Genomic DNA, 14,320 nt, shown 5'->3' with positions numbered 1-14,320 from the left:
AATTTCTCCAAGCAAATCGAGGAGGATATGGTATTAGATTTTATCTGACATGATCTGATAGGCTGGATAGGGCTAATTCTCGCCTGGTGTTTCTCAACCAAGTGGGGGGAGCGGGGTCTGAATAGATGGTAATTGTAGGTTTGGGTTGTCTGAGGCCCCGGCCAGATGGCCTGGTGCTCCCCCACCATAAAGCTCCGGTTGCCCGGTTGTTTGCTCTCTGGGCGCCACTTTGAGTTTTCGGGATGGTAATTTTGCCGGATCGGGGACGTGCGGCCTCTATAAAACACTATTATGCATGAGGGGGCGGGAGGAGGCTTATGTGTACGGAAAGAAGACGCATGGGGGTCAGTCGGGTGTGTGGCACGGCACTCGCCATGCCTTTAGTCCGAAGTGTGCCCAAGTTTGATTTGTTGTTTTTTTGTGGAAAAATCAAGCCAAGGAACCCATATTTAAAACAATAATAATAATAAAATCTCATTATGGGAGCATCCAGGAGCAACGTTCCCTCTAAGCTGACAGTTTGGTGTGCGTCTAATATTTCAACACACTGACAAAATAGTAAGATCTTGTCAGTCATCCACTTTGCTCCACGTTGTCTCCAGAAATGTAAGAGGGTTTGGAATTTTTGGTGGTAAATGATATTAGATGCAGGGACTTTTCCATAGACTTTAGTGAACTGACGCCCATGAGAAAGTGCAGTCAACCTTAGTATATGATGTTGCACTTTCCACTGTCTGACGCTGGTTTAAGAGATACAGTTACAAACGCACCAGGTCCTCCTCCACCCATGCCCATTATGTTCTAATATATTTACAAACCCATTGAATAGCCAAAGAAACTTGTAGAGGACCTATACTTTGCAATAGGATTTGTTGGCAACAGAATCACTGTTTGCGTTATTGCGCGTCCTGTGCGCACAAAGAAAGCCGCATACGAGAGGAAGCCGCTTAAAAAATAAACCATAGAAGAATACTGCAAATATCACAGCAAAGCTATAATCCCCTATAGGAATATTACAGTCATAAACATACCACAAAGTTCAATACGGTCACTATAAACTCACTACAGAGTGCCATAAACATACTATAAGCCCCTGCATGAATATTATAGGGATATTATAGAGATCTTTCGTTTTAGGTTGAGCGCCCCATCACACAACTATCAGTGAGTGACAGGCGTATGGCTTTGGAAAGCGACAACTTTGTGCGTTTTAACGCACATATAACAAAGGACAGGAGTTGGCACACGTTGTGAATTGGAACCGCAACAATGCACGGCTGCCGCCGGCTGGCCCTGGGTCAGTCTTTGGCCGTGCTTAAAGTAGCTGAGGCCAGAATAATTCCTCCTCTGGCCTATTGTTGTGACACACTTTTAATACTGGGGTGTCTTCTCTTTTTTTTTGGGGGGGGGGGGGGGGGGGGGGGGGGGGGGCTGCCATCAATAGTCCCCCCTGTGCTGCTGAAGGAGGCCATTCTCTTGATTTAAGAGGAGAGAAGTGGGGGGATGGAGGGGGGAGGAGGAGAGAGGAGGAGGGAGGGGGGAGGAGGAGAGAGGAGGAGGAGGAGGTGGTGGTGGTGGTGGTGGTGGGGGAATGTTTTTGTGTGAGCTGATGGAAAAGAGACGCAGTTTGGGTGCGGGGCGGGCGGAGAGAGACACGGGAGCGGCGACAAGAGCAGAGCGCACGGAGCAGGGCGCGCGCACACACACACACACTGTCTCTCTCTCTCTCTCTTACACACTCTCTCTCTCTCTCTCTCTCTCTCTCTCTCTCTCTCTCTCACTCTCACAGACCAGGAGAGAGCTGCGCCTTTTCTTTGCCCAGACATACACTCTCACTCATTCACTGACGCACACACACAAGGGGCGACGGGCGTATGTGGATGTATATGCAACAGATCCGTCTACAAGAAGAGCGTCGCAGTCGGTTTTGTGCTATCCTACACTCAAACAAGGACGATTTTTATCTATATATTTATCTATATATTTATTTTCTTGTTTTTTTTTTTTTGCAATCAATTTTACGGACTTTTTTTGCGGGCAGTGACCAGCAGTGACGGATTTAACATGCCAGACTTCTGAGGAGACATCTATTCTTTTTTTTTCTTTTCTTCCCTAAAAGGTTTCTCTCTGTGGAAGTAATCGCCACAGTGTGGGCACAGAAGATGGGGGCAAAAATGAACCAAACCAAAGGGAATATATTCTCCACGGCACTACTGAAACTACTGCTTTTGGTCGCGGCTATGCACGGCGTCACCGGTAAGACTTTGAAATATAAAGTTTACGAGGAGCAAAAAGTGGGCACGGTGATTGCACGGTTAAAGGAGGATGTCGCCGGGGTTTTATCCAAATTACCCAGTTCCCTGACCTTTCGGTTCCGCGCTATGCAACGGGGGAGTACGCCGTTTCTGTCGGTCCGGGAGGAGGACGGGGAGATCAGCATAGGGACCAAAATCGACCGGGAAAAGCTTTGCGAGAAAAACCTCAATTGCTCGATCGAATTCGATGTCGTCACGCTTCCCACGGAATACCTACAGCTTTTCCATGTGGAGGTGGAAGTGCTGGACATTAACGACAACTCCCCGCACTTCACCCGCGCCATCGTCCCCATCGAGATCTCCGAGAGCGCGTCCGTGGGCACGCGCATCCCGCTGGACGGCGCCGCGGATGCGGACGTGGGGGACAACTCTCTCCACACCTACTCCCTGACACCCAATAACTTCTTCAAGATCGACGTGAGGACCAGAACGGACGGGGCCAAGTACGCCGAGCTGGTGGTGATGAGGGAGCTGGACCGGGAGGTGCAGTCCAGCTACCAGCTCCAGCTCACGGCCTCAGATAACGGCGTCCCCCCCAAGTCTGGCTCCACTTTACTCAAGATCAGCATCTCGGACTCCAACGACAACAGCCCGGCCTTTGATGAGCAGGCTTATGTTATCAATTTGCTGGAAAACTCTCCCCTCGGGACTCTAATCATTGATTTGAATGCCACAGATCCGGACGAGGGCACTAATGGGAAAATAGTCTACTCTTTCAGCAGCCATGTCTCACCAAAGATCTTGGAAACATTTAAGATAAACCCAGAAAACGGCCATATCACGCTTATCAAAAAAGTGGACTATGAAAGCACCTCTTCCTATGAGCTGGATGTGCAGGCTCAGGACTTGGGCCCTAATTCCATCCCAGGACTCTGCAAAATCGTCGTGAAAGTGGTGGACGTGAATGACAACAAACCGGAGATCAACATCAACCTGATGACGCCCGGCAAAGAGGAGGTGGCCTACATTTCAGAGGGAGCGCCTGTGGACACCTTCATAGCTCTGGTGCGCGTCGACGACAGCGACGCGGGGCTCAACGGTGAGGTGGTGTGCAGGCTCCACGGCCACGGACACTTCAGGCTCCAGAAGACCTATGAGAAGAACTACATGATCCTCACCAATGTCTCCCTGGACAGAGAGAAGAGGTCAGAGTACAGCTTGACCGTCATAGCTGAAGACAGGGGCTCTCCCAGCCTGTCCACCATCAAACACTTCACGGTCCAGGTCCTGGATGAAAACGACAATCCTCCCCGTTTCGAGAAGAGCCGCTATGAGGTCTTCAAGTCAGAGAATAACTCTCCCGGAGCCTACCTGATGACAGTGGTGGCCTCAGATCCGGATCTGGGCACCAATGGACAGGTCACTTACACCATCGTGGATGCACTGGTCCAGGGGAGCCCCATCTCCACCTACGTCACCATCGACCCCTCCAACGGCGCCATCTACGCCTTACGCAGCTTCGACCACGAAGACGTCAGCCGTATCGCCTTCACCATTCAGGCGCGTGACGGGGGGAACCCCGCGCTGTCGGCCAACACCACCGTCCTGCTGACCGTCCTGGATGAGAACGACAACCCGCCGGTCATCCACTCGCCCTCCCTCAGGAACCACACCGCCGAGCTGCCGGTGTGGAAGTACGCCTCGCCAGGCCAACTGGTCACCGCGCTCAAGGCCACCGACCGCGACGCCGGCGCCAACGGAGAGCTGAGCTGCGCCATCGTCGGCGGCAACGAGGACGGGCTGTTCGTGATGGACGCGCGGCGCTGCGAGCTCCGCACCAATGCCAGCCTGGAGCAGGCTCCCCGGGACGTGATGGAGATCAGGGTGGAGGTGCAGGACAGAGGCACCAGCCGGCTGTCCACAGGGGCGCTCCTCAGGCTCTCCCTGCAGGAGAACATGGACATCCTTCCCCCGCTCCACCCCACCGGCTCCAGCCAGGTCCCCCTCGACCTCTCCCTCATTGTCATCATCTCCCTGGGTGCCGTCTGCGCCCTGCTGCTCATCGTCATGGTGATGTTCGCCACCGCCCGCTGCAACCGCGAGAAGAAGGACCCGAGACACAATTACAATTGTCGCGTGGCGGAGAACAGCTACCAGAACCACCCCAAGAAGCCTGCCAGGCAGATCCACAAGGCGGACATCACCTTGGTTCCAACGGTCAATGGGACCCTGCCTGTCCGGGCCCACCCACGCTCCCCGTCGGCCTCCCCTGCACCCGAGAGGGGCACCCTGGGGAGCAGGCAGAGCCATCACAGCCGCCAGTCGCTCAACAGCCTGGTCACCATTTCCTCCAATCATGTGCCGGAGAACTTCGCACTGGAGCTGGCCCACGCCACACCTCCTGTAGAGGTAAGAGAAAGACAGAGAGAGAGATTCATGAGATATTAATGTTTTTTCTGGGTTAATTTCCCTTAAGCTTAGATTTTTCTCCATGAGTGCCTTTTCTGCTAATTTTAGTGTTTCCAAGTGCTTATGGTTTTGTCCATTAATTATATATATCTTCTAAAACCAGTGGATGAAGCACTTGTTACAATCTAAGCTCTGTCTTACCACAGATAATGCGATAATGCCTTTTTTGTCTTATATTCAGTATTTGTTCTGAATTTGTCCCTTGCCCCCATATTCTGTTACCTTCAGCCCTTCGTGTCATATTTTTGTTGACCATTGTTTCACATTCAGAAGCAAGTCACAAAGTCACGTCATACCCCCCCCCCCCCCTCCCACATTGTCATGTGGCCTTGCTTGTTTGACTCCATCACTATTCATTTTCCCCTCTTCATTTTTTCCTTTTATTTTTGTCTTTTCTTTCTTTTTTTTGTCTTTTTTGTTCTCTTGGGATTGTAGCAAGTCTCACAGCTTCTGTCCATGCTCCATCAGGGCCAGTACCAGCCACGACCAAGCTTCAGAGGCAACAAATACACCAGGAGCTACAGGTAAACAAGGCCTCCACACACACACACACAAACAAGCACCATGATGTATCTGAGGCTGTTGCTGATGGGAATTGAACAAAGATCAACAGAGGTTGAGACGTTGCTGCAAATAAACACTAAGGCAGCATCATTTGAGTGTGCGGGTATTTTCTTTCTCTTTTGTGATTTCAATGGAAATATCACATGTTCACTCTTGGTAAAACATTTTCCACATTTTTTGGTTGGTTGTCTGTCCTTTCAAATACTCTTACACCCATATTCTGTAGCCTTGTGGTGTAGAGTGGAACTGTAAGCTCAATAACTTCATCTTTCTTCGCATTTGCATAATTTTATGCAAAACCTCTTCTGCAGAGCGCTGTCTCCCTCTCTGTGCGTCTTATTATCCATCGACAGCATGGCATAAGTCCTTAACCATTTGACGATATTATGCCCGATGATCAACCAATTTTATTTGAGAAATTTAACCCAAATCTTCTCTCTCTCTCTCTGCCTCTCTCTCTTGCTCTCTTTCTTTCTCTCTCTCTCTCTCTCCAGATATGCCCTAAACGAGATGGATAAGTTCAGTCTGAAGGATAGCGGTCGCGGGGACAGTGAGGCCGGGGACAGCGACTACGAGCCCGGCAGGGAGTCGCCCATGGATAGGCTCCTGGGTGAGGGCTTTACTGAGCTGTACGCCCCTGATGGCCAGCACAGAGCGCATGCAGGTACCCCCCTCCCCCCTCCATTCACCTCCCCGCCACCACCCCCATCACCACCCCATCACACCACATCATTCCTCCCCTCTGGTTGGCCCTCTCTTCTTCACTTCCAGCGATTCTAAATCCAATCAAGTGTAGTCCTTCCAATCCAAGTAGGCACAGGCAAAACATCAGCAGCAGCGTCAATTCAATGAACCCTAAATTTGGACTCACTTAAGCATTCAAGAACCTCCAAGGTTCTTGAATGATATGTACTCAAGTGATGAGTTTCACCTCACCTTACCTCGCGCTACTGAGGCATCTTTCCAGCATATCCCAACTGATCCACCTTCTGAGCAACCCGTCTCTTCTCACTACTGTCACACTGCATGAAGTTTGCGTCATCTCCACACTTGGGTCCAACGAGTAATAACTTCAAACACTTGTTGAACATTGATTGACCTTACTTACTTAGCACACAGTGGAAGAAGTATTGTACCATAACGGCAACCCATACCCTCCTACCACATCTGAGAAATCCTGGCAGATTTCACTGACTAATTGACTGCAGTTGGACACTCTCAGTCTCACCACACCTTCACAAAAACACACACACACACACACACTCCTAAATTCCTAAGTCTCTCATGCCTGCCTCAGCCATCATCACACAGGTTGCAAGCTGCTGCATCTCCTTTTATCATGGCATCCCTCTCCTACCCTAGCTCTGCTTTCTCTCCAGCCACCTTCCCACGCAGCCATCACTCGACACAGCAATTGAGCTTCATCCCAATTAAAGTCGACCCAGACGGGCAGACAATCTCATCGCTAACACCTCCCTCCCCTCCCTCCCCGGCTCGTAGCGAAGCTCTGCTCGTTAGTCGCTCTCTCCTCTTTCCCACCTCAAACCTTCACTTTCAGCCATCCAAACCGAAAGCCCTCGCGTTCCCTCTGATAAAAAGGGAGCGTTTAATTGCCATGTGACGGATAGTTGCCATGGAGCCGACTCAGAGTTGCGCTCGTGATTAAGTCCTACGGAGCGTAATTACATCTCGAGCCTCACCTTTCTCCTTCAGCGCAGTCACCCCGCCTACCGCCCGCGTGCCCGGTGCATCATGGGTGACTTTTCTAGCAGCGTTTAGTCGATGCCCTGTCATTATGGCAGGATTGGGTATCTCGGCTCGAGGTGGGTGGGGGGATGAGGAGCAACACCACTTTTGATTGTACCCATGCTTAACGAAGAGGGTTCTATATCAGAAAGTGGTTCTTTAGGCTTGTACCATAGCAGAACTCTTTACAGTGCTATGAAGAACTCTTTAAGGAAGATTCTCTAGCACCATGCTCAAATGGTTCTACACATGACTACATATGGTGCTGTACAGAACCATTAGGAATGCATGAAATGTTCAAAACCAGCAGTATTAAAAGAACGTTCTAAGATCCACTCTGGGGCATTATGGTTGCGTATAGAACCACTACCCTGACCAAAGAATTCTCCTTTTTATAGGTGTATGGGCGCCACTGTCCCCAGACCAAACGTCTGTTTAAAAGAACAGCGTCACACTTGACAATGAAGATATTTTTAAGCAATATGAAGAACATTTTATGACTGACAGAAGTCAAGACAGAAGTGGACCACTTACCCACAGACGCCGACGTAGGCTGGAGTGCTGAAAACTCTGTCCATCATAAAATAAAGATTGCTTGAAACTACCCTCGCTGTCAAGTGCAAGCCCACTGTTTTGCATAGAGAATGAGGAGTAAAGTGTTACATATAGGCAGGACTAGGCGAAGACATGTACAGCAAGGCATTTCAAAAAGCTGGCCCAGCCGTTTTCATTCCAAATGGGTAAAACATGCCCTTTCGACTCATGTCTCACTCCCGGTTCAGTCTCGCTCTTGCTGTTGTCTCATTGCCAACACTGTTGACTCCTCGTCTTTCACTCTGTTATTCCCCTGCTCTTTGGATAACAGCGCCCTCCCACTGCCTCTTATCAGCCAACAGCAGGGCCAAGGGAATGAAAGTAGAATTTGTTTGTTTTCCGATAAAATCCGATAAAAGAACAGCTCTCGAGTAAACACAGTAACGATAGGGTGAGGTGGCGAGCCATTTAGCCTCGCAGTCTAGTAAACAAGGCGGTAAGATAATTCAGGCAGTCAGTGAAATAAATAACTCAGTGGGTTAGTCAAGTAAATCAGTCAGTAAGTCAGTTGAATTGACGTTGCTCTGTCAGTAAGACAGGCAATCTCAGCAGTTGCTGTGTGAAGTTAATGTTTGCCTGGAACTGCTTTTTTCTTTTCATTTTTACACGCAAATCAGTTGGGTTAAATCTTTCATTTTTTTACCCTTTCATCAGCAGGGCACCCAATCTGCTGCTGCCCCAGCGCTGTTTTTTTTCCCTTCCAGTGCACCCAAATGCACTTTTCATCTGCTCTAAGATGTATTATAAATGCTCCTTTCATGTTAATGAGGGGATAATGAAGTCCCTCAATAGCACAACTGAAAAGCCCCGCACTCCTTTAATGAAGGCTTTAAGTTGGCATATTTGATTTGTCTAATTTATTCTTCAGAGATTTTCTATTTGAAGATTTAATATTGAAAAGAGCGACTTGAAAGGGAAAAATGCAGGGCTTTTAGAGGAGGAGTTATTTTGAATGGGTAATAGGCATTGATCTGGCTTGCTGAATTGTCCCTCCATGGTAAATACATTGGAAGGTAGCAGGCAGTGCTCCTGCAGAGAGCCTTTCAGACTAATTAGGGCAGATTTCCACCATGTTTCCAGAGACAGTGCAGCAAAAACACCTAGAGAGAGGCAGTCAAATATTAGCTCGATAGAAACAGACACAACTGACAAGCGTTTTCTTAACATCTCTCTCTCTCTCTGTTTTGCTCAGGGTACAGGGTAGATTTTATAGCCACACACAGGACCGTGGGATCTGTATTAATATTCTCTGTACATACAATACATCCAACATGCACACTATATAAGAATATTCTATACATATACAGTATATTGCATACCATGTGTACCATATATCATATATACAGCCTATAATTACAATATATGAATATGCACACATACACACACATAGAAATACATACAGCATACCAGTTATACACAATGCATATTATATATATAAAACACATTAAACACATTACATTCACTATATCTCCATATCTCCATGTACAATATGCATATGCAATACACACATACAAAACATATGCATGTATCATTCATGCATGTATACCACATACAATAAATGAGCCACTCTCCCTCTTATTGTTCTCACTGGCAATTTGCAGCTTAATGATTAATTATGAATCAAGTAGTTCCTAAAATAAGCATTTTCTTATTGTTCTCTTTTCTACACTTATGTACAGTGAATGTGTGTTGTTCTATGAAATACCTTTGGCTCAGTATTCCTGATTACTTACCGGTGTTTCTGTCTGTCTCTCTAGCAATGAGGCTGTGCACAGAGGAGTGTCGTGTCCTGGGTCACTCAGATCAGTGCTGGATGCCCCCCCTGGCCTCCCCGGCCTCGTCCTCCTCCGACTACCGCAGCAACCTGTACATCCCCGGGGAGGAAGCCCGCCAAGCCAGCGACCCTGCCCAGGACAAGACTCCCCAGCCCTGCACCGATACCGGCCCCGCCCGAAACCAGAGCTTCTCCACTTTCGGCAAGGACCCCGGCGGAGAGGACGGGGGCGAGGAGGAGGGTGGAGATGACTGCAGAGGCGAGGCGGGAGACGAGGACCTGTGCGGGACCACGTCCTTGCTGTCGGAGATGAGCAGCGTGTTCCAGCGGCTGCTGCCCCAGTCTCTGGACTCGTACGCCCAGGTCAACGAGACCCAGAAGGGGACTAGCGTCAGCGGGGTGGGGGTCCCCATGACCGGATCACTGGATCGCAGGAGGGGCCACCTGCCCGGCAAGCCCAGCCCCTCTGTCCACCAGCAGGGGGTGGCAGCGTGGGCGGCCAACACCCACTTCCAGAACCCGGGCAGCAGCATCGGCCCGTCTGGCCACCACCAGAACGGCAGCTACCACACCCTGAAACCTAGCACCAAGCTCAGCTGCCAGAGCGGCGGCCACAAGGGCACGCCGGCGCCAAAAAACAGCCCCCAGAACAGCGGCCAGACCCCCAAACCCCACAACAGCCCCCTGCTCACGGCGCTGGTCAGCCCCACGCTGGTGCAGCCTTCCCCGGCCCCGGTGCAGTTGGCGGTGCCCCTCCCCGGGCCTTCCTCCAAGTGGCTGCCGGCCATGGAAGAGATCCCAGAGAACTATGAGGAGGATGACTTCGACTCAGTGCTTGGCCATCTTCAGGGCAAGCGCAGCGACAGCCGACACGAGCTGATGGACGCCAGCGAGCTGGTGGCCGAGATCAACAAACTGTTACAGGACGTCCGGCAGAGCTAGACTTCTGTTTACGTCTTGTTTACTACTCTACCACCCACTGACTGTGCTGAGTTTTTCAGCACAGAGTAAACGTGAAGGAGTTTGGGTGGGAAAAATAAACAAAAGAAAAAACGAAGACAAAAAACATAACGAGACCTGCAATTGTCGTTAAAGTTGCATTTCTAATGTAATGTGTTTTGTGAATGCTAAATATCCAAAAAATTGTTTGTAATTGCTGGTTTGGTACACAATGTACACTATGTGACGGTATTTATCTTTGTATTTTAAAAATACATTTGTATACTTATATTTATAAAAAATTATGTATATAAACTTAATCAGAATTCTATTTTTATATTTTGAATGCATGTTAAGTACAAAAAAAGTTGAATCAAGACTTTGACATGCGATTGACATTCTACATATTTAAATGGTCTTTTGTATTGTGATTTTTTTTATTTGTCACTATGATATGTATACATGAATATATTAATTAATTAATTAATGGACACTTGTCTTTGTGAATTATTGTGGGGAAGGGGACGGTACACAAATAAAAATGATAACACAAATGAAACTCAGTCTCTATGATTTATGATTTACTTCTACCATGGTAGAGGAGGGATCTATGGTCTTATTGAGTATTGAGGACCTACAGTATATGAGCATTGGGGATGAAATATTTTGTATCTCTAATGAATGACAGGAGTTACCACATAACTTTCTGTATCTAAATTCGTAATCCAATATGAAAGGACAGTGCAAGTAGATGCAAATGGACGCACCTTGTTCTGAGGTAGTTCTTGAGTTGTCTTTCATGTAAATAAAATACATTTTGATGAAAAAGGTAAATGAAAAGGTGGTGAAAAGCATTCATTTATGCTTTGTTCCCTTAAAAGACCCTATCCTCATATAACTTACATCAGTTTGATACCACTCACTATAATACATACTATAACTCTAGATATGGATCTGGAGATATGGACCAACTCTATTCCTGCAAATAAGAAGGTGGATAAACTCAGTGTAGGTGGATTTCCCCTCCACAACATCCCTGATGACAGCGCATTCTTCCACCAGCCCTACAAATTTGCCTTCTCGTCTTGCATTTGTTTATATGAGCAAGGCTTTAGGTATTTCCGCAAGCAACAAATGACTTGGCGTAGCGGTCGCTTTGGCTCCTGAAGGACCGAGAAGCTCTGCGTTTAGTCAGCAAATCTCAGAATCACTTTAATTCACAAAACAAGGGGATAAAACCTGGATCCCTGGTTGCTGTCTCTTTGTCTGATGGGGCGGGAATCTGCTGTGGAAGCAGATGGAAATAGCTGCTGTGAAGAGAGAGAGAGAGAGAGGTGTTGAGAGAGTTTCATGGAGGGGGTTTTTGGTTTGATGGAGAATCCCCACCTCTTCCTTTTCTCCCCTCTCATTGCCTTAACAGCGGTGAGGAGAGCCTGCTAGATAATGGGTGACACCTAGAGGTTCACCATATGCACTGTAAACCAATGGCTCCAGCATCCAGCACTTACCACTATTACCACTACTACTACTACCAAGGCCTTAACACATAACCAGAGAAGGGGGAAGAGAGACTCAACGGAGCCCTCTAGAGGACAAATGGCCGTACTGCAGCTTGTAGGCATAGAATGGAGAGGGGTTGAGCTGAATCCAATGCAGTGCAATGAATGAATGTCTCCAACACCTGCAGTGGAGATAAAGGAGACACACTCGCCCACAGAAGGTCGACAAACCTGCTTATTCTGCATGGGAAAAGGAATGAAATGAAGTCAAGGGCACAGGTGCATGTAAACACACTCAGTTTAGCAGACCAAATATTCTCACAAGGATTGAAAGAAGAGGTACGGAGGACGGAAGAGGATCAGGACCATGTGAAGAATTGATTTGAGTTCTGAGTTTAAAGTCAGAATTCTGAGATTACAGTCAGAATTCTGAGGCTAAAGTCAGAATTCTGTGTTTATTCTGAGAATAAAGTCAGAATTCCAAGTTTAAAGTCAGAATTCTAAGAAAAAAGTCAGAATTCTGAGTTCTGACTTTATTCTCGGAATTCAGACTTTAAACTCAGAAACTCAGAACTTTTTTTGACATGTGGCCCGAATCCTTTTCCGTAAAGAGGGAAATCCTCCAGATTGAGGACATTTTGACCGGTCCTGCCTACAACGGGTTAGTTTGGGTTTAGGGTAGAATTGAGATAAGGTTTAGGTAAGGGTTAAAGCAGTAATCCTCCAGTTCCTCAGTTTATTTAATTTTGTCTCCATCTTTGTTGCTCAGCGCTCATTGCTGTGGTGTTTCTGCACTGCTCTTCCCAGAGATCACCTGTCAATCAAACAGTGTGTCCAGTACTGTGACGTCTTTTTCCTTTGATTTTCTGTTGATGAAGTTTGAGTTTCTCTTTTCTTTGTCTAATCAGTCATGGTGGCTATCCCTGCTCATGCTAAGTACCAAGTTTTTCTTCTTCTGTTTATTTCAAACAAATTGGAAATGTAAAATGCATTTTCCCAGGAAAGATCTACCAGACTCCAGGTGTTTAGAACAGCAAATGGATAAACTCTCATGAACTGGCTCTAGGTTGAATCACTGTTGTATTATATGTCTGATGAAAGTAACCAGGCATAATTAGGCATAGGGAAAAGAACTAGGGAGGAAAAATAAAATAAAAAACAATTGCAAAAATCAATCTGGTGTTTCCAATTCAGCTCTACTGAACCTGCACTTGTCCTCCACATACCCACTCTCTCCCAATGTCTCTCTCTCTCTATTTTCTGTCTCTTCCCTCTACCTCTGCAATGTGAGGCTTTTCCTGAAGCAGAGAGAGATAGAGAAAGACAGAGCGAGGGCAAAAGTGAGTTGAAGAGGGAGAGCAAGCGTTAGAGAGAGAGAACAGAGCGAGAAAAGAGGTAGAGAGAGGTAGAAAGACAGTAAGAGAGAGAGACGAAGAGTGAAAGGGGTAGAGAAAGAGAGAGAGAGAGAGAGAGAGAGAGAGAGAGAGACCTAGCAGAAAGCTGTTTCGGCTTTTCATGCAGTAAGCCCTTTCTCTCCACAACACTGCTTTGCATAGCCCTCTGCGCACACACACACACGCACACACACACACACACGCACGCACACACACACACCTTGTCTGCTATCTCCTCAGTGCAGATCCCTTCAGCGACAGCAGGAATGAAGCCACCGCTCTCACTATTGTCATGGATCCTCAGATACCGTGTGTGTGTGTGTGTGTGTGTGTGACAGTGTGTGTCGATGTGTATGTGTGTGTGTGTGTCTCAGTGCATTGGTGTTTATCTGCAAGCATACAGAATATATGTTTGCCTGTGTGAGCATGTATCATGTCTCTAAGCCTGTATGCGTGTGTATGTGTGTGTGTACCATTACCATTTTTGTATTGATTGGCTAGACAAACAGAAAGAATACGATAGCAAACAGCTGACTGATTAAAGCCATTCATCTTGTTGAGACGCTGAAACAACACTCTGCTTTCTCAGGGGTTTTCTTCTTCTCTTCTCTTCTCTTCTCTATTCTTCTCTTCTCTTTTTTGTAACAATCAGTTTTTAATTTAGTGGCTATAGTGCTGATTGAAATGCTTTTTAGCTTTTTTTCTTCTTCTCCTTTTTCCTCTCTTCTTCTCTTCTCATGATACAGTATCTACATGTGCGCTGTATTTACTAAGTCTTAGAGGTTATAAAGGTATTTAAGGAAACCATTTGCCAAGTCCAGGCACACGTTCTCATGCTGCGCTCATACTGTAGCCCAGAGAAGAACCATGCTGGTTGGCATTATGGGTTGTCAGTCAACTGCAATGGCAAACTGCCTTCTTGTTGCCATGGTGATTTTGATAAACAAGAAGTTCGATGTGCACTGATACAATAAAAAACAATCTGTTAAATAGCATTGTGTGACTGTTCATTTTGAATCTTTATTTCAAAACATCTAAGGGGTTATATTTTGCATAAATTACTAAAGCTGAACTATAGGTAACTTC

The 14,320-nt window shown here is 47.2% G+C and overlaps 2 protein-coding genes across 2 annotated transcripts in view; both read left to right on the top strand.

Moving 5' to 3' along the window:
• mgarpa (mitochondria localized glutamic acid rich protein a) overlaps positions 1-14,320 on the top strand; it is a 455,365-nt gene that overhangs the window by 380,800 nt on the left and 60,245 nt on the right. The gene's annotated exons all lie outside the window — the stretch shown is intronic.
• Positions 2,175-10,863, top strand: pcdh18b (protocadherin 18b). Its single transcript, XM_071913601.2, has 5 exons — positions 2,175-4,664; positions 5,193-5,248; positions 5,783-5,952; positions 9,386-9,951; positions 10,090-10,863. Exons 1-5 carry the CDS (start codon positions 2,175-2,177, stop codon positions 10,342-10,344), a joined length of 3,537 nt encoding a protein of 1,178 aa, XP_071769702.1. The 3' UTR covers positions 10,345-10,863.

Source organism: Centroberyx gerrardi, chromosome 16 (genome assembly GCF_048128805.1).
Source record: "Centroberyx gerrardi isolate f3 chromosome 16, fCenGer3.hap1.cur.20231027, whole genome shotgun sequence".
NCBI lineage: Eukaryota > Metazoa > Chordata > Actinopteri > Beryciformes > Berycidae > Centroberyx > Centroberyx gerrardi.
Note: the sequence above shows the minus strand (reverse complement) of the source record. Positions and strands in the feature narration are given on the sequence as shown.

Excerpts from the sequence above, each read along its gene's own strand:
- pcdh18b (XM_071913601.2), top strand. The coding sequence starts at position 2,175 with ATGAACCAAACCAAAGGGAATATATTCTCCACGGCACTACTGAAACTA. Across the intron at positions 5,249-5,782 it reads AAATACACCAGGAGCTACAG|ATATGCCCTAAACGAGATGG; the intron begins GTAAACAAGGCC and ends CTCTCTCTCCAG. Across the intron at positions 5,953-9,385 it reads CCAGCACAGAGCGCATGCAG|CAATGAGGCTGTGCACAGAG; the intron begins GTACCCCCCTCC and ends CTGTCTCTCTAG.